The 19489-nt window shown below is 56.5% G+C and overlaps 1 protein-coding gene across 3 annotated transcripts in view; it reads right to left on the minus strand.

The window, feature by feature from the left end:
• POC1A (POC1 centriolar protein A) overlaps window positions 1-19489 on the minus strand; it is a 72780-nt gene that overhangs the window by 38301 nt on the left and 14990 nt on the right. For all 3 annotated transcript variants that reach the window (XM_061195413.1, XM_061195411.1, XM_061195414.1), the window contains exons 7-9: window positions 19006-19139; window positions 8485-8553; window positions 5864-5962 (exon numbers count right to left, since the gene is read on the minus strand). In XM_061195413.1, coding sequence (XP_061051396.1) covers window positions 5864-5962; window positions 8485-8553; window positions 19006-19139 — 302 coding nt within the window. The remainder of the gene's footprint in view (window positions 1-5863; window positions 5963-8484; window positions 8554-19005; window positions 19140-19489) is intronic.

Raw genomic sequence — 19489 nt, forward strand, 5'->3', positions numbered from 1 at the left:
TGAGAAATGGGGAGAATACCTCTTGATCGTTTCCAGTCTAGGGTCTCTTAGTTTTGCTAACAAAAGGGCTGAGACCCAAGGGCACAGGCTTGATTGGTACCTGGGCCACTCACCAGCAGGTGACCTTTGGGCTCAGGTTTCTCCTCTGTGCAGCACAGCGGGCAGGAATGAATTACCCCATGGGAGTCATCCACTAAGTCCCAGGAAACATGAAAACAGAGTCCCCACCGTTCCTAAGTCAGCCCCCAAGGCCCAGGCCCTGCCAGGTCCAACAATGGCCAAACCAGGCAAGAAGGTACTGGGAGGGGCCAGGGAGCGTCTGCTTTCCTGTGTTTCTCACCAGGCTCTCGTTCACATGGATGAAGGAGGCTGTGGGAGGCCAGCTATTCAGCCAGAGGGTGCAGCAGAGCGAGAGCCCCCAGCACATTAAGAGGCACATCTCGACCCCCACAGATGCCCCGAGTCTAAGGCAAGGTCAGCCGATGTGTTAGGAGTCTGGGTCCCATGAAACCAACACTTTTCCAAGATGCCTGTGTGCCTGGCATCCTCTGACTGAGGATCTGCTGCCAAGAGCCCCTTGCAACAGCTTGGAGAACTCAGAGCCAGAACTGGCCTCAAGTGGAGAAATGAGAGGCTCCCCTCTAAGACACTTGGGGTTCACAATGCCCCATCTACCAACCCACACTTCTCCTCACTACGAAAAGCAAATGCCAGCCAGAAATGTGTGTTCTCAGTAAAAGACCCAAGTCATCCAAGTTCCCAAGCGAGAAAGCAAATCTATGAGGCAGGTGGAAATGGGTCCCTTCCCCAACCTTGACCCAATGACTCCTCAGTCCAGGTGCCTGCATGAGAACCCAGATCTTGAGCAAACGCCACCTGGGACTCCCAGATCTTCAGCGTGGGGCAAGATCCAGTGCCAAGACTCTCTGGGCCAGGGATCAGGGCCCAAGAATCCCTAAGTCAAGCCCACTTTGTAAAGCACCCCAAAATGGAAATGTGGGAGCTGAAGGGGGGCACAGGGGGTGTCTGGGGCTCCCCCTTCAGAACCAGAGAAACTAGGAAGAAGAAACAGGCCATCCTTAGGGAAGGCTGAGGCCTTGGACCAGATATCCTCGGCTAACCTGGCCTCCTCTTCCTGGGGACAGTCCTAGCACTGAGGCTCAGGGGGTCCTGGGCACCATGCCCTAAGGAGTCAGGGGGTGGGGGGGGGAAAAGAGGCCTGTTTCCACCCACCTCATGGATTTGCTTTTGTGTCTGCGAGCAGAGAGGACTTGGGCTACTCATCAGGAAGCACAACTGACGCCCGCAAGAGTCCAGAAGCCACAGTGGACCTCACAGGGACAGTCTGCTGAGCGGAGTCAACCTCAAATGTGACCCGGTCAGAAGGGCCCCCACCCCCGCCTGCTGTCCCTCACCGCAGCAGGTTTGGAGCACATTAAGTCCCCTGCCCGGGCAGGGGACTCGCCTAGCTCTGTTGGACAGAGGAAGGAAAAGGAACATTTTAAAAATAGCTAAAGCTTGGTGAGCACTTGCCACATGCAGGGCACGGTTCCAAGTGCCTGCTTGGCATGTACCACCTCGTGAAATCTCCCGAAGGAGGACCTGGCATCTCCCCATTTGAGGTGAGTGGAGAAAAGCCCTCGGCCCTAGACCTCAAGGTTCTCTGAACTGGAGGGCAGCCAGCCCAGAGAACTCAGGAAGTGGTTTTTTAGTTTTACTGAATTACCTAGAATTCGGCCTTCTTCCACTCCTGCCCCACCCAGCACAACCTTCCTTCTCAATTGCATAACAGGCTCTCAGATGTCTCAAGAGAGGGCAAGAATAAGATTATATCAGAATAGATGCATCTTTGCTATTAAAAATGGTTTTACGACGCTTCTGTGGTTGAGGCAGAAGTCAGCTATAGCGGCTGGGACTTGGGGGGCACATGCCAAATCCAAGGTCAGCCAAGACACAGTGGTCCACAGGCTCAGGGACAGACCAAAAAGCAGAGACAGCAGGAGGGAGTGAAAACGGTGAGGATGAGCGCAGAGAGGGCGAGAGGACGAGGGCTGTAGCAGGAACAGAGCTAAACAGGAGCCTCTTGAAAACGCCAGCACAAGCCCCCGCCACAGACAGCTCGTGGGGCCCCACACAAGCCCCTCTGGGAGGCGGCTCATCTGCTTGAAACCTTGCAACCTTCCTCCAGCCATGCAGCGTGTCGTGCGGCAGACCACGGAGTTTCCTGCCCACCCTCAGCCCAGTGCATGGGCTGGAGTCCTTCCTCTGCAGGCTTCCAAGCAGAGAAAGCTCCCCAGCCACAGCCCTGAAATCCCTCCTCATGGCAACTCAGCCAAGAATAGAGGGAAAATGGAACCCATTATTCTCATTCTGAAGGGCTGGGAAATGGCTTTTGCTTTTCAACATGAAATGTGTCTAAAAATAAGCTGTGAATTTCAACCAGAGGTTGAAAATAGCTCCGGCAGTGAACAGAGCTCTGTTCAGAGTGGGCTCAAGGATGGCCTTCATTCCAAGAGCGGGAGTTGAATGCCACAGTCAGGGCAGGGGTCCAGGGCAGGGGCTGTCACAGGCTCACAGGGCTACCCTTGCCATGGTCTGCCCCTCTGGCTTTAAACTGCCAAACTCTAATAGGCATGTGGTCCAGAATTCAAGATCCAGCACCTGGTCCAATGCGCTTCCTAAAATCCCCAAACGCGCAGGAGTGACTCGTGCGGCGTTAGAATCTGAGACCCAGTGTGTAGACAGAGCTGAAGGGGGAGGGGCCTTCAGGTCTGAGAGCTCCTTGGGCACGGTGGTGGTGCTCGTGGGCTCTCTGAGAAGCCAAGCCACCAAATCACTCACCAGGTACTACCGCAGAGCCCGGGAAGCCCGCAGGCAGGAAAGGTAAGAACACACTCCAAGTGTAGTGAAGAAAACCAAGTTGCTCAAGGTCTTTTTTTGTTGTTTACCATCACCCATGGAAGATTCCACAGTTCGATAAGCCAAACGACATTTCTACAAAGTGAGCTTGTGTTAGTAAGTCAGGCTGAGAGACCTGGGCCACAGTTGCTGGTGGGGAGCCCAGATCTGGCCCATCAAGCAGGAGCACAGGCTCCAGAGTCCTCAGTGCCCCCCCTAAGCTCCTCCCACCCTGACAGCCATGCCCGCATTCCCACCCTCCTCCTGCTGCTGCAGCAGCCCCCTTTCTGGGCTCACTCCGAGGCAGGAGTTACTGCAGTGATTCTCAACTGGGAGCAGCGCTGCGCCCCAGGAGACATTTGGCAATGTCTGAAGACATTTGTGACTGTCACAACCGGCAGCTAGTGGGATGCTCCTAAACATCCTACAATGAACAGGATTTCTTTGGGCCAAGATTCATCTGGCCCAAAGAATCGACGTGCCAAGGCTGAGAACCCCCAGGTTGCTGGAAGGATGGTAATGTGGACAGAGCTAGACGGGTGGGGGCTCCCTGAACTTACAGCTCCTGGGCTCCCTGAGGAGCTGAGACACCCCGGCCGGCCACAGAATCGGTCATCAGTACTATCTCGGTGCCAGTGAAGCCCTGGGGCAGGACGGGCAAGACCATACTGTCAGCTTGCCTTCCCAACTCAGGGGAAGACCTAGTCACTGAGCCGTGCTATACTGACTAGTTTGCCTCAGTTTGGGAAGACGAAAAAATTCTGTGTACGATGGTGATGATTGTCGCCCAACAGTGTGAATGTACTTAATGCCACTCAACTGCATGCTTAAAAATAGGCAAAATGGTGAATTTTATGTTACATATATAAAACAAAACAAAACAGCCTCCCCAGCTCTCCTCTTGACCTGGGAGTCCTGAGATCAGAGCAGCCCCTGAAAGGGTACACCGGTGGTATGCGTGTGTGGACATAGTGCGTCTGGAGGAGGACCTATAGGTCAGTTCAGAGTCTCAAAGGGGCCTGAGACAAATGAGGAAAAAGCCCCAAACGAAGAATGATTTTAGGATTAACAAGTCAAGTCACTTCATAGGTTAGCAGAGGTCACCTACATCACACATGGGGTCCTCAGAGCCTGTCTGTGAGTGTATTCGGGCCCCATCGTGGAAATGGAGGCTTGCAAAGAGTGGGTGCTTTACCTGGGACCACACAGCCAGAGACCACACCCCTTCCCCAATTTGAGCCCCACGTGGTGATGCCCACTGGGCAGAGGGCCTGAGGGGAATACGGGAACAAATGGTTTTCCTGAGCCCGGCTGATGGTTCGAGCACCCAGGCCCTACCCTGCCCTGTCCTGTTGGCTTTCCCCACCCCACATCCTTCGTCCTAGATGATCAGGTCCCACAGCTATGGGAAGCAAGGGTGCCCCACACCCCGTCTCTGAGCTAGGGCTGAAGGGACAAGAGGCAGCTTGTCCAAGTTACTTTCTCAATAGCTACAAGAAAAGGAGCATGGGATTCTCTCCTTGCTGGTGATTACTAACCATTCCCAAGAGACAGGTGGCAGGGCCCTCCCCCAGGGTGGGAAAGAGCTTCCAGGCAGCCCTCTGCCACCTGCAGTTTCTAGCTTACTCAGCCTTGCTCAGAGGGACCAGCATGGTGGGTCCCCAGGTCCAGGCACCAGGGCAGGCAACTAAGCCCCAGGTGTCTCCTCTGTGAATGAGAGCAGTAACTTTACCCACCCATCCTGATGAGGTAAGGAATATACAGGGCAGTACACATAAAGGCCTCGGCAGGGCCTGGCTCGCCGTAAATACCCAAGAGACGGGAAGCTGTGGGGGAGTGGGCATGGACCCCAGAGGATCCCAACTCCACAGTTTGGAAGATGCCTTTCTAGGTGGAAGATGAAATGGCAGCAAGCACACCACCGTGCAACGCAGCCACCCCCTCCCCGCCCCCCAACAAACCCAAAAGCTGAGAACCGGCCACTCCTTAGCAAATGCGGAGGGAGAACAAAACCTCTGGGACAAGGGCAACCCTTGGAAGAAAAGCTTTAAATCCCAACCTGGCCTGTTCCTAGAGGGAGCCCCAACACACAGGATGGGGCATGGGCGGGGCGGGGCAGGGCCCTCTGCTGGAGCCAAAGAAAGCCCCGGGATGGACTCAGAGGCTTCCTGGTTCTATTCTGGGCCAACCTTGACTTGCTGGGGACCTTGGGCAAGCCGCTTCCTGTTGTTCAGGCCAGTTTCCGCGTGTGGGAGAGGCCACACTGCCTCTAAGATCCAGGAGGGAGAGATTTAAGCAGCCTGCGGCCACTGGAGCTTACAACCCTCACAGTTCCACCTCCTTGGCTTCACCGTTTATTTTAGCCAAAGCTGAATGTGACCTTATTCAGTGAGACGGTATCAGTTATCTTTTTTTCCCCAGATATCTGTCCAAAAATATTAACTATTTTGATTCAGGAACACTGAACGCCCTTTTACCAACAAAGATACTAAAAATGGTTTGTGGCTGAGGAACTTCCTTTCCATGGTTAAAAAAAAAAAAAAAGGAAGTAAGAACAACAGGGCTGGGGCCCTTCCCATTTGTCCCAGCTGTGGCTTCAGGCCCCGCACCCTCTAGGAACCCGACATCGAGCCCAAGGCTCAGCAAAGGATGGGTCCTTCCTTTCCTCAGGCCTCAACCAACCAACGGCCTACAGCATGGAAACAGTCCCCCACCAGACGGTACGGGGCCTAGGCACCCAGCAGTGTGCGCTAACGGCCTCTTCATGTCTTATGTGTTCATTCTAGATATGAAACAAAGCACCACAAGCACTTAAGTTTTTGGTAAATGATGAGATCTTACCAGGGTCTCTTCCCTGTGACCAGCCTAAGCCTGCAGCACCCCTACCATCCCCGAGCCCAGTGCTATTCACCATGACCCAGCCCACCAGTCACAGGGCTCAGGATATGCCTGTCAAGCCACTTACCAGAGTTCTGGAGGAGCTGGCCAGCGAGGCTGGGGGCCTCTGCACTCTTAGGACTTCTCCATAATTGACAACATCAAAGTTACTCTTCCAAACCATCACCTGCCGAGACCAATAAGCACACAGAATCAGGGGGAGAAAAACCCCTTACCAGTCTTTCTCCACGGAGAAAATGGGCCCAGAGGCCACCCCCAAAGTTCTGGGCCAGTGGTGGGATTGTGGTCCCCACCTGGCACCCCACTCCCTCTGGGACCTGCACCATCTCTGAACAGGCCCCAAGAGGATCGAGTGCTCCACCAGGATGGAGAGTCACTGTCACCACTGGGCCTCTGCACTGGCTGCTCCCTGGGCCTGGGATGTCCCAGGCCCAAGCTCTGTATAGCTGGCACCTCAGGCTGAAGTGTCTGCTCTAATACCACCTTCTCAGAGAGGCCTTCCCTGGCCCTCCTGCTAGTTTTTATCATAGCCCTCTATTTATTTCCTTCAAGGCATCAGAGTCGGTAGTTAGTTAATCTTTGTCCCTTTTCCTTGTCTACCATCTGTCTCCCCACTAAAATACAAGTTCCTTAGGGTGGCGGCCTGGCCGGCTTCACTGTGAGAAGTGGTTCAGATACAGACTCCAGGCCAGACAACTAGGGTTAAGATCCTGGCTCCACCCCTTACTGTGTGGCTCTAGGCAAGGGACTCACCCTCTCTGTGCCTCAGTTTCCTCATCTGTGAAAAGGGGATGGTCATAGTTCCCACCTCACAGGGCTGCAATGAAGCTCACAGGAGACAGTCTGGCACAGACACTGGCCCCCAGGGAGAAGTCGGTAACATGTCCATTATTCTACATCCCACTGGGAGGATCTTCATGCCCTGAGGCTCCTCCAACAAAAGCTGGGCAAGAGCGCTCCCTGCTGGAGGGTGCGGGCCACCCGTGGCTGCACTCCTCTAGGGCCACTTCCAGGATGGCAGGAATTGTGAATCGTGGCCAGTAGTCAACTGAGGCCACAGAAAAACCAATGAATCCACATAGGATGGAAATTCAACGTGCCCTGGATGCATGCCCCATCGGGACGCAGCCACGAGCCTGGTTCTTTGGGAGGCTGCTCGCCACTCCCAGAGCAGCACCACTGTTCATTGCTCCCCAACTGATGAGCATCTAGGGTCTCTCATTTGTCCCCTTTACAAAAAGAACATCGGCACACACCCCCTTGTTTATAGGGTCCTGTGTACTGCACAAGTCTAACTGCTGAATGGCGCTGAGCTGGGGAATGGCTATCAGGAATGTGAAGAGAGAATGTCAAATGTCATTCCCAAAAGGCTCTCAGAGCAGACAATCAGAAGGCAGCCAGGGAGCTGACAGCAGCGGCTGCCCCGGGAGGGGCCAGGGTCGGGGAAGCCCTACTTCCTACCAGGTTGCCTCTTGTGCTATGTGAATTTCTTTTGCCAGGACTTTATTTATGGTGTGAATTTACTGTACTAGTTTCCCTAGTCTTCTGAGCAATGAGCCAGGCCTTCATGCCCAGGGAAGGCTCAGGGTTCCCTCTGCCCTCCTCCTGCCTTGTGTGGTCAGCACAGGAACCGGTGCTGGTATGGGAAGATGCCTGCCAACTCTTAGCCATGCTGTGCCTCCAACTGTCCTCTGCTTTACTGGCAGAGACTCAACCAGAATCGGTCCATCAGGCCGGGGCTGGCGCTCACTGGGAGGCCAGCAGCACTTTCCTGGGCAGAGCTGTCAGAGCTGTGAGGCCCGGGAACAGTGGGATGAACATTCTAGGTGACACACCAGGTCACCAGTGGCTCGGAACAGCCACCCCTTCCTCCCTGCCTCAGGGAAGTGTGGTTTTCTGGACAAGCAGCACTGTGCCAGAACCCGGAGAAAGATTTCCAGCGGGTGGACTCTTCAACGGCCCTGGAGCCTCCCAGGTGCCAGACTCTGGGCCAGACCCCAGGGACAGGGTGCCCTGCAGGAGGCAGGTAATCAGGGCTGAGCAGTCTGGGCAGGAGGCACCAGGGTGGCTGACAGGGTGACAAGGCAGGACAGGACCTCCTCACACATGTCCTCACTCCGCAGCCTGGAGTTGGAAAATGCTGCCCCCTCAGACAGCACAGGAGCAAAGGACGGCAGACGACAGAGTGCAGGCTCTAGCGCAGGCTCCAGCTCTGCTGCAGCCAAGACTCGGTTTCCTCACCCACAGAACAGCTGAAGAGAAGGCTTGCCCCACGCGGCTGCCCTGAGGACTGAATGAGGGGTGACGCTCTTGCCATGTTGCCCTGATTACCAGGCCCGCAGTAAGCATCCAAGAGTTATCTAATTATTCACCTATAATCAGGAGAAAGAAGTTCCTAAAAAACCGTTTTAACTTTCTCATGGCAACAGTAACCCAGACTTCCTACCCAAGCTGGTTTGAGCTGTAAGGGTTTTGAGATGCTGCCACGGGTCGGCACCTACAGCACTCCTGCTCTGGGGAGGCCAGGGCCCAGCTCTGGGGGCCCCACCCCAAGATCCAGGCCTCAAGATTGCTGAAAGCCACCAAGGAAGCTGGTGAAACCCAGCCTGTCCATCCCCAAGACACCTCGGCCCCCTGTTCTGTTCTGCTCAGTATCAGCTGAGACCCCTCAGATCATTCTTTACTTACTTGTTCATCAGAACCTCCAGAAGCAAAATACTCCCCCGTTCTTGAAAAGGCAACAGTGGTGGCTGGACCCTAGGAGGACAAGCCAAAAAGAGCAAACACCAAAGGTCACTCTAGATTCTCAATGCACAGGAAGAAACCAGAAGCTCGTGAGTGAGAGCGGCAGCAGGACTCAGGGCTGAGCACCTCATCCAGCCCATGCCCTCCCCAACCTTTGGCGGAGGAACTGGCAGGTGCCCAAGCATGAGCACTACTGTTGAGACTCTGGCCCCAAGCACCACTGACAAAAGCCAGGCCATGAGGTCGAGCGTTGGGCCGACAGGAATGAGCAGGAAAGGCCGCACTGACAGCCCTACCGGACTGACATCACTGCCCTCACTTCCCAAGGAGAAGCCGGACGTCACAGAGGTGCACTGACCTATCCCAGGCCCAGCACTGGGGCCAGAACTCGGTCCCCCGACCCAGACCATGCCCCCCCGCCAACACCACACTGCAGCTGACCAGAGAAGCGCGGAGCCCCGTGGAGGAGCCAATGAGCAGAGGCAGGGCGCTTGGGGAGCTCAGGCGACCCAAAGGGCCAGAACCAGGGCAAGAAGGAGGATGGGGTGGGGTTACTGAAGGTGCCTGGGCAGCAGAGCAAAGTGACGTGTCCCTCTAACGGGCACATCACTTCCCTCATGTTGGGGCCTTGGGAGGAGACATGCCACTCTGGCTTCTCACACGCTGAAGGTCCACTGAACTGTCCAAAGGGTGATGTCAGGCCTGCACCTGGCCGCACCAGTGAGCACATTCAGGCTTGGGGCAGGGGGCATGATCTCCTGGTAAAGAAGGGGGCTCTTCCCCACACGCCTGAAACCCATTGCAGAAAGATGCACAGAGCAAGAGTCTGCTCGGCACACCACCACACTAAAAGTTTGGCCAAAAGGAACCATTGCTTCCTTTTGGCCAAACTGTTAATGCGGCAACACCTGGCATTCCCCAAGCAAAGCCAGATATAAGAGGTTCTCGCCTAGATGATGACAGTGCGGCCTCCATCAAAGGCCACCTCAGTTCCTCCAGAGCAGGACAGGGAGCAACAGGAGCTCCAACAGCGAATATGAGGGGCCTCCGGCAGCAGGGCTGACACAGCAGTGGACCCGTGGACGACAGGAATACTGGGAAGCACCTCCACTCGGCGGCAGAAAAGACTAGACAGGTTGTGGGCTGGAAAGGGACCCGACATCACGGAGCAAGGCCAGCTTCTGCCTGCCCAGAAGAGACAGGCGGGTTAGACAGAGCTGCCCCCTGGGCCCAGGCACACTGGGCAGGAGGCAGCATGTCTGCCCATGCTTCTGGAATCTACCCACGGCTCCTCCTCTCCGAGCTGCCCATAGTGGGGGTGATGAAGAAGTACAAGGGGCCCGAAGGGGCTGGGCTCACAGCAGCCCGGGAGTCCTCTGCAGCCATCCATCAGGACAAAGGAGATCCATTCTCACTGACGGGGAACAATGTCCACTTGCATAGGTGAGTGTGCAATACCAGGAGCGCAGCATCACGGGCTGCAGGCGCAGGGCCTGGGGGTAGGATGGGAGCAGGTCGTCTGTCACCCAGATACCCTTCCAGGCGGACAGTCACCACACACTGACAGGACTTAAGTGGGGGGAGGCAATTTCAGGTGACTTACTTGAGTCTTAGAAATCTCTGTAATTTCCCATACTTTGAATTTTTTAACGAGTATATAGCATTGTTACATTAATACAAAAACGAAACAAAACTGTTTTCATTTTGAGGAAAAACAAAGAGGGAAGACAGAAAAGGGAAGGAACACAGTACGTGGAGTGTCAAAAAAGCCAGGCTCTCTGCCTGCCCAGAGCTCATTGAGGAATGGCAGGTTTCTAAGAAGTCACAGCAACTAAGGAACCAAACAAATATTCGTGGGTCAGTCTCCTTTCCTGTTGACACTCACCACCAGATGCCAAGTTGGGGACAAGATATTGGAGGCCAAGCAGCAGCAGGACCACTGAAGAATGTGGCCGGCAGCCCAGTTTGGCAGGGGGATCAGGACCAGAAAGCAGGTGCTAGGAGCCCTCCAGGCAAGAAGAACTAGAGCCTTCCCCAGAGTCCAAGTCCCAGGAAACTCCAGGGAGGGCACGAGCGACAAGGGCGCTCAGAGGAGCTCTTGAGGGTTGAGGCCCACAGTCCTCCCCAACAGTGCCCGTTTACCAAGAGGACTGCATGGCTCCTGCACCAGGTACCTCGGTGTTCCTGGAAAGAGTGGTTTCCACGAAGGCTCCTACCCATCCACCCCGGGGCCCACAGAAGCAGTCCAGGGCACTCAAAGCACAGCCCAGAGAATGGCTGGCCCTGGGCTCTGCTGTGGGCCAAAGTCATCATGGACTGCAATGCAGACTCGGCTCTTCACTGCTGACAATCTTCAACCCAACCCTTGGTGGGCCTTCAGGGCCCCAGACCACCCAGACCCCCAGAGACCTCACCAGGCCCTCTCCTCTGCCCTTCCCATCAGCATTCTGGCCCCACTGAACCGCTCGCCGCTCCGCAAAACTGTGAGCTCAAGAAGGCCTCTTTCCGTGTTCTTTCTGCAGCCTCCTACATTGAACTCTGAATTTGGTTATTTTTGATCTTTCTTGGTTTTAAATAAATTCATTTAAGGCTACAAATTTGCCTCTGACTGCCATCTTGGAGCTTAGATCCCCAAAGTTTCCCATATGCAGTATTTTCACTGTCCTTCATCTCCAAATGTTCCATTTCCACTGGGATTTTCTCTTTAGCCCAGCAGTTATTTAGAAGTGAGTTCTAGTTTCCAAACCCTGCGGGCTGGGGGAGTCTCTTTTATCACCGGCAGGGATCAGTTGTGATCAGGAGTGTTCTCTGAGACTGTCCCGCCTTCACAGTGGCTGATTCCTTTCAGTCAATTAGTCACTCTTGATGCATTCGTTCACCGGCTAGGGACAGGCATGCGGCCAAGTTGTTTCTTCCCACAGGCAAGGCCCGGGGCCTCTGCAGCGCTTCCTGAGCGGGACTCTGAGCAGCAGCTCTCAGCTGGGCCCTCGGCAGCGTGGGTCTGACCTGTCCCTGATCGCCAGGGGTGCCCACCTGCCTGAGGTCCTGGTCCCCATCTGGCTCCAGGCCAGGTCCACTGGCAGGGACGCTGCCTAGCCTCAACCGGATCCTTCCTCCCTCCCTCTCTGGATCTGGCCAGTTGGAGCCCTTTGTGAGATGATCATCATGAGCACTGGATGCAGCCCGGTCCCCCACCTCTCTCTCCCCCCTGACCCAGCTGCACGTGGCCCTCGAGCTCAGCTGGACTCACACCCAGTCATTTCACCATACATCGCCTCTGCCTTGCCAACCTCCAGACCCAAGGGACCCACACTGGCTGGTTCCTTCACTCTCAAACAGCAAGGCGTCAATGCAGGGGGGAAAAAAAGGCAAAACAAAGGATGCCATGGTGTTTAGATCCCACAGCTCCTGACGACTCTCACTCCACAGCCCCTGCAGTTTGTCCAGACCTCTCCGCTGGCCTCACCCCCTCCGGCCTGACTCCCTGAGTCCCTGCACACCTGAACTTTGACCGCTGTGGCCACAACAGCTACAGGGGCAAAGGCTCAGCCAGGTACCCCCACCCCCACCATGCAAGGGTTTTGATGTTTTTCACTGGCTGCCAGCGAACAAAAAGCAACGTCACACCACATGCCCCATGTCAGAGGTAAAAGAAGAGCGGCCATCAAACAGATACACGGAGACCAAGGAGGCCTCTGGCGTGGGTGTTCTGGACTCTGACCCCCGCGCTCAGGCAAAGACACCGCAACCCAGTCCACCAGGACGACTCTTCCACAAATCCCCGCGAGGGAGGCTCGGCACTCACTCGCTAGACCTGTTGTGGGCTGGTGCTTATGTCCCTTCGTGGGGCCCCGCGGACAAGGAGCGGCCACCTAGGCTGCTCCTGACCTTGGCCAAGGACACCTGTTCCCAGCCCTCAACTCTGGGCTGCCGGCAGGGGACAGGGGGTCAGGCTGAGCTCTTGGTTACTTCAGTTGGAGTAAGTGAGCTCCTCTCCCTCTTAATGTCCCCTCACTTCTCCCGGGAGCTACCCAACCATCCAAGGCAGATCTAAGCCTCTCAAGCAGCAAAGCGAGTCTCCAAAATGAACAACTACACAAGGGCCACAGGGCGCAGAGAAACGAGGTGGGAGGGGCCCATTCTGAGAGCTTCCTTCCTCCTGGGGCAGCCAGGGGCGGCCCACGTGCCCAGGCCGCTCTGTCCCCCTGCTGTCTCTCCTCCTAGAGGGCGAGTCCCCCTTGTTGTCACTTCCCCAGCCCCAGCCCCCGGCGCGGCACAAGCTGCCAGTAGCGTCGGCCGACCCCGTGCTCTGAGCCTGTGATTTCTCGACAACCGAGCACAGCCCCTCACACAGCTGCCCCGGGTTTGGGGCTCTGGGCCCTGGGTGATGGGTGCTCGCTCCACCGTGGGCCAGCTGAGGTTCGGGGAACCACGTACCCGCTGGTCCCTGTGCGGTTCAGTCACTCCACAGAGACACGAACGCCAACTGCACAGCCGCAAACACCAGATTTAACGCCCCACCCACGCCCCGCCTACCCTCCTCTCCCAAATAGCTCTGGGGACTAAAACCAAATGAGCATGTCTCGAGATTACGTTTCGGAAAATACAGAAAAATAAATCTGTATTTCTAGCACGATGCCCCCACATTTGCCACACAAAACTATGGGGGCCTTGCTCAGGGCACAAGGCTTCGAAAGACAGCTGCCTTTGGTGGGAAAGCCCTCCCCTCTCCTGGTCTTCCCTGCGGCAAAGTGAGGGGTGAGCGGGGTGAGGAGGCTCCCGTGCAGCTGACACCCCTAAGTCTGTACAGGATCCAGCGAGAAGCAGGGTCTCCCTTTCCTCCTGCTTAACTGTCCCGGTCGTGGCGGATCCCCACAGCAAGACTTCCCAGAGCCTCAGAGAGGGCGCTGGCACCCCTACCCAGCCCAGTGTCATCAGATACCCGGCCTGTCCTCCAGGAGTCAGGCCCTGGAAAAGACCCGATGGGCGGGACTAATAAAGGGCGACGGAAGCAGACCTGTAGACCAAGGCAGCAGCAGGCCGAACCCACTCAGGACAGCTGGTGGGGACAAGCTGTCGGAGAATCACTACAGCCCACCCACTGTGGGACGGATTTTAGGAGTTGTGTGACAAGAGAGAAGCCAGAGCAAGAGGATGTTCTGGGGCAGATGAGAACAACCCTAAACAAAATAAGAAGCCAGATAAACCCTTCAGAGACTCTGTGGGTGAGTGGGAGGAGGGGAAATGGGTGAGCCCCATCCCAGAGGGGGAGGGGCCGACGGCTATGGCCCTGTGCCCATCAGTGGGCGTTAAGTCATCAGAGCCCCCTAATATGTACTCAGTTTCCTAACAAACATTACCCATCCATGGTGCCAGGACCATGCCCATAACAGAAACTTTAAACAGCCTTTTAAAGAGCTCTCATCTAGAACAGCATGGGGTCATTTTCCAAGAGCTGCGCAGGACAGGGACTGGCATCTGTGAGGACGTGTCCTCTCCCAATATGACAGATATGGGCATCATTCTTACAGAGGAGGAAAGGCTTGGCAAAGTCAAGGTCTTGCCCACTGTCACAGGTTAAGAGGTGGAGCCAGAATGGTTTGACCCCAACGTCCAAACCCTTTCCTCCCATTTGTGGCCCCCCAAGGCTCAGGCTTTTCTGGCTGAACAAGATAGGAGAGTGTCCATCATTTTTCTAAACCAGAAACAGGTGGGTACAAGCTGTTCGTCCCTGGAAATGTTGGGGTGTTTCCTTAGAAAGCTGGGCATCAGACAAGGCTGCGAACCCTCCCCAACAGAACGTATCCAGCACTTGGTCTCAGTCAAAGCAGCTGGCAAAGGTGACCAGTGCAGGCTCTTTTCCAGCCCAATCACTGAGAGAGAAATCACCCCGGTGTCCCCATGGCGGAGGAAGTAGGACAGTGCCCCATATCCAGGCTGGCAGTACCTCCCTGCTCTGTCCACTCTCCACCCGGATGGACAGATTTGTCTGGAAGCCGAGGGCTACCCAACCTCTCAACCCCAACAGGCTCCTCAGTCTGTCCCACCCCCCTGCCCTGGCAAAGGCGTCAGTGTCTGCTCGGCTTGAGTTTGGAAACCTGCCGCCCCTGCGCAGCAGGAGCAGCAGGGCGGTGAGGGGCCAGGGCCCGTGTGGGGTTGGAGCCAGCAAAGGGCCTGCCCAGCTCTCTGGCCTGCTCCCCAAATCACCTGGGGACATCCACCCCGTGGAAGCCTCTGAAGAGCCACACGAGCCCCAGCTGCAGCCAAGGAGCTGTTTCTGGGGTACAGCACATGTGGCGTCGAGCTCCCACGGGGCAGGAGCCTCTCTCAGTCACCAGCCACACCCCCTGAATGGCCCTTTGTGGCTCAGAGTCCCAAAGCCAGGACTGCAGGGGAGAAGCACCAGAATCCTTCAGGCTCACAATAAACTTGTAACTGACGTCCATCCCCAGCCCCACAGGTAAGCCGGCCTCATATGGGCCGATGGAAGTGTGACCAATCACTTGCACGCCAGAGAACCACCAAACTGCCAGCCTGGTCAGACTCCTGGGGGCACAAGCTGTCCTCAGTGCCAGCACGTGGGCCCAGCCCAGGAGACCCAGGCCACACTGGGTGATCCTGATCTTAGCTTTGCACTTGGCATGTGCCTGTCCTGGTGCCCCTATGCCTTTAGGAAACAATAAGAGACTTTTGGCCTCAACTCAGGCAAAAGAGCTTCTACCCAACAGCATGGCCTCCCCTGACCCTTCCTCACTTTTCCTCCAGTGGGGCTGGCTCAGGCCGGCCCTCTCACAGGACATGGAGACACTTCCCTGCCACACGCAGAGCCCCCTCTTCTGCTCAAGGTCTGGCTCCCCGCAGCACCAGCTCCCTGTGGCAGGCTCCTCTCGGCTGGCCTCTGACCCCTGGCCTGCACTGTCCCTTCTCATAAGTGTGGATCTGGAGGCCTGAAGGGGTGGCTGCTCCACGTGGCAGAACAACTCAATAGCCCTCCCTCTACGGCTCCCTTGGGGCTATGCCTGAGGGCGGTCACAAGGAGGTCCTCCAAGTCCAAACCAAAGCTTCCTGGGGATCCCTCTCCTGCTGGACCAGAACACCATCACCTAGCAGCAAGGCTGGAATACAAGAAGCCATGAGGCCCGCTGGCCTCCTACACAGACCAGTGATCTGAAAACAAGAGTGAGATCACAACTTCTAAAAGCCATACATATGAGGTCAATGCGTGTGGTGGAAACTGCAGATGTGGGTACTCGTTCCAGGTCGACAACCCTAAGCTGCATGAGACCCCCTACAAGTCCAGATCATTCTCTGGACCTCGGTTCCCCCACCAGGACTCAAAGGTGCTTTCAAATCTGCCTTCTCATCTGGGGGACAGAATCCCTGGGCATCTGGGACCACTTGGGAGCTGTGGGCGCCACAGGCTTCTGGAAGTGGCTGGTGACAGCTGTGCTTGGTGAGGCCCTCACTACCTCCTGGAACAGAACGTGGAAGCTCAAGTCACCAAGGAGTGCAGCTGTGCATCTTCCTGGAAGGACGGGACAGGGAGAGGACTTCATGAGCGGGGGAGCCTAAGAGGACCAGACACTGCACAGAGCATCTGGGCGGGGCTTCAGCCCACTCCTCAGCCCGTGGTGCAGGCCCTCTCCCTGGGGCTTGGCAGGGGCAATACATCCTCCAAAGGGGTGTCAAAGAACTTCTTCCTGGAGCTGAGCCACTCTGGCCCGACAGCATGTCACAAACCCTCATAGGTCAGGGACATTTTCAGAGCACATCGGCTCCCAGTGACAACACAGGCCCAACTTCCACGGATTTGTCCCCTTGGGGAGAGCAAAGCCGCTCCCGCTCCCGGCCCAGATGTCCGCCCACACTAGGTATCTGGCCCAGCTGGCGGACTGCTTTTAACAACTGCCCGAATCAAGGCTGCTCAACTGCACTCTCCTTCCTTAGGAAGCCACCCTTAGCTGACTTTGAATCGCCCCAAACCCAGGGGCAGAGTCAGACCCAACAAGGAGCCACAGCAAACCCTGGCAGACTGGGGCACAGAGGGGGGGCTAGGTTTTGCAGCCCCCCTCACACACACACACCACGTACTTGCCCTCCGACATCAGCCCAGAGACCAGACTCTTCAAGAGTCTTTGCCCAAAAGAAAGCGCCCTGGAGGCAGAGAGGGCAAAGGAAGTGGGCCAGGTCTGCCCACGTGGCCCGCTGGAGAACCCAGCACTGAGCTGCCACCGGTGAGTGCACGGTGGTCTCACCACAGGTCTTGAGGAGGAGGAGGAGGAGGAGAAAGGGAGAGATCAGCTCTCCAGGAAGAGGAGAGGGGTTAAAGCTAGCGCGGGGCTCTGGCCAGCTCCTTCCTCCCAGAATCGGTCTGCGGAACCCCGAGGAAGCCAGGCCCTGGGGCTCCCACATCCTGCACCCCACAGTGGGGCTGTGTTATGGGTACTCCAGGAAGAAGAGCCCCTAAGACCCATGGCACACCAATGCTAAGTTTCTGTATTTGATAGGGACTTTGGGGGGTCGGAAGAGAAACAAATGTGAGCCTCACACTCCGACTCCCACTTTCATCTGAGCGGGGAGAAGCCTACCCTGCTTCACCCAACCCTCCAAGTACCACCCAAGACTCAACCTGCCTCTCCTGGTTTCCTAACACATCTCATGCCACCTCGGCTCTGCTGATGTCCCCAGAGAGTCCCCTGCTTCCCAGGCCACGAGCCCCAGTGGGTGGGACCACGACATCCATTTCATACCCCTGGTGCCCAGCCCGGTGAGCTGGGAAGCGGATGATGAATGGACAAACGGACGGCAAGATGAACAGAGGTGAGCTTGCTTCTCCTTCCTCCCCCTTCCTCTGGGCACTGCGAGTTTGGTGCCCTGAGGAAGAATTGATTTCCGAAGCCATTTCCCGTTCTCCACACCCCCAAACCACCACTGTCCCTCAGCCTGTCTCCCACATTTCCAGGTTCAACAGCAGATAGGTAACTGCGCGGTTTCTCTTGGCCCCTGTCTCACTTCTCCAGGAGAACAATGTCCACAGGTTTCCCATATGTGCTGATGCTGGGCCCGAACACAGGAACGGCTTTTTAGATGCCGCATTCAAAGCTTCTCAGGCTGAGAGGTGAGTCAGCTGTCTAAAGAACGTCCACTAGAAAGGAGAAAGTGCTCGGTGATCACTTGGTATGCACCTGCCTGCACGGTGTTTCTGTGCATTGCTTTTCCTTCATTTTCGCGGGAGCAGGAGAGGTAGCAGTGTTCATGTGGTTTTCAAATGCCCTCCTGGTTATAAGATCCGAAACTGGTTACATGTGAATCTAAGTAACTACTTGCCAAAGGGCTAACAAAGGTGGCTCCCCCACAGGCTGACAACAGGAGCAGCGATCACGCCAGCCCAGTGGCCATACGTGACACCTAGATGTGTCGACACCAGGGGAACAGGCCCGCTGGTCCTGCACACCAGACATTTCTCTGACAGAGAGGACCAGGGGTCACCATGGGCTGAGGGCAAGCAGCCTCCAGGTCCCAAGGAAGCAGAAGAAAAGGCCCATGCCCCCACTCCAAGCCATGGCCAAGGCCCCTTGTGCTCTGACTCAGATGGCAGTGGGATCCAGAGAGCCCTGGGCTAGACGCCTCACACCTAGCTGCTGGCCCAAGAGACATGAGCAGCCCAGGGCCTCCCTCAGCCCTCAAGAGCCTGTCCCCACTCTCCATCCCGTCTGCCCCTGCTCATGGGTGGAGAAGTGGACAAACTGAAATGCTCTGGTCTTTGCACCCGTGCCCCACTTGGATGTGGCGACCACGTCCCAGCAGGAGACACTCTGATGACCGCTCTGCTCAGCAGGAGACAGCTCAGCCACACCCAGGCCGGCTGCAGGGGAGAACTGCAAGCAGCCCACCGCCCACTGGGGCCCGTGCCCAGCTACTGCCCACACAGGGGGCCAGGGCACCGGATGTGTTGGTGAAAGACGCTCAGAGAGAAGGCCTCTCTCCCTCGTTTCAATTCTAGGAATTCCGCAATGAATGTGCGGTAAGATTTCCCTCCTTCACACCCGCCTCTGCAAGACACCTGTTGTTTCTGCCTCCAAAGGGCCCCAGGAGGCCTGATGGCAATTCAGGGCATGAGTTCCAGGGCTCTACTCAACTGCTGGACCAAGTGATGCCTGAGGTCACTGGGGACAGATTCCATTCAGCCCCTGGGAAAAGTCTGTCAACCATGTCCAGAGGCCTCCGTTCCGAGCCCCCACCCAACTGAAGCCCTGTACTCCCTTCTCAGCTGCAGCACCAGGCCCAGCACTTCTGCCAGAGGTCACAGGTCTTGTGGGTGGGAAACCTGCTTCTGCACCTCACCCCAACGTGCAGGCTGCAAGGGGACCACAGAACCCCTCCATCCGGCTCCAAGTGAAGGGCCACCTCAAGGCAGCGCCTCCACCCCACTCCATGCCACTCAGCCCAGGCTGACGCCCTCACCTGATGTCCATGGAGCGTGTAGAGCAGCCGGCCCTCCATGAGGTCCAGGATCTTCAGGGTTGAGTCGCTGGAGGCCGTGATCAAGTAGTTTCCCGACGGGTGGAAGGAGAGGGCGTTCACCGCCGCACTGTGCACTGGAGGAAGGATGTCACTCAGATGGGCTGGGAGGCCCACGAAGCCAGAAGACGGGCCAGAAGACTCGGCACAGGTCTGGGCTGGGGCGGCCATTGCCCAGAGTTGCTATGAAGAGCCCCACAAGGACTTCCCAGGAGGGCAGCACAAACAAAGGACAGGAGGAGACTCATCCAGAGATGAGGGCAGGCAGCGGGAGACGCAGGGCAGGCGGCGGGAGACACAGGGCAGGCAGGAGCACGTGTGGCAAGGCCAGAGGGATCAAGCCATTCCTCCACCTCTCCCTCCTCACCAAGCAGTCAAGCTAGAGCCGTACAGAGTGCTCAAACATAACGCTCAATCTGTCTCACAT

This window comes from Eubalaena glacialis, chromosome 7 (assembly GCF_028564815.1).
Source record: "Eubalaena glacialis isolate mEubGla1 chromosome 7, mEubGla1.1.hap2.+ XY, whole genome shotgun sequence".
NCBI classification, from domain to species: Eukaryota; Metazoa; Chordata; class Mammalia; order Artiodactyla; family Balaenidae; genus Eubalaena; species Eubalaena glacialis.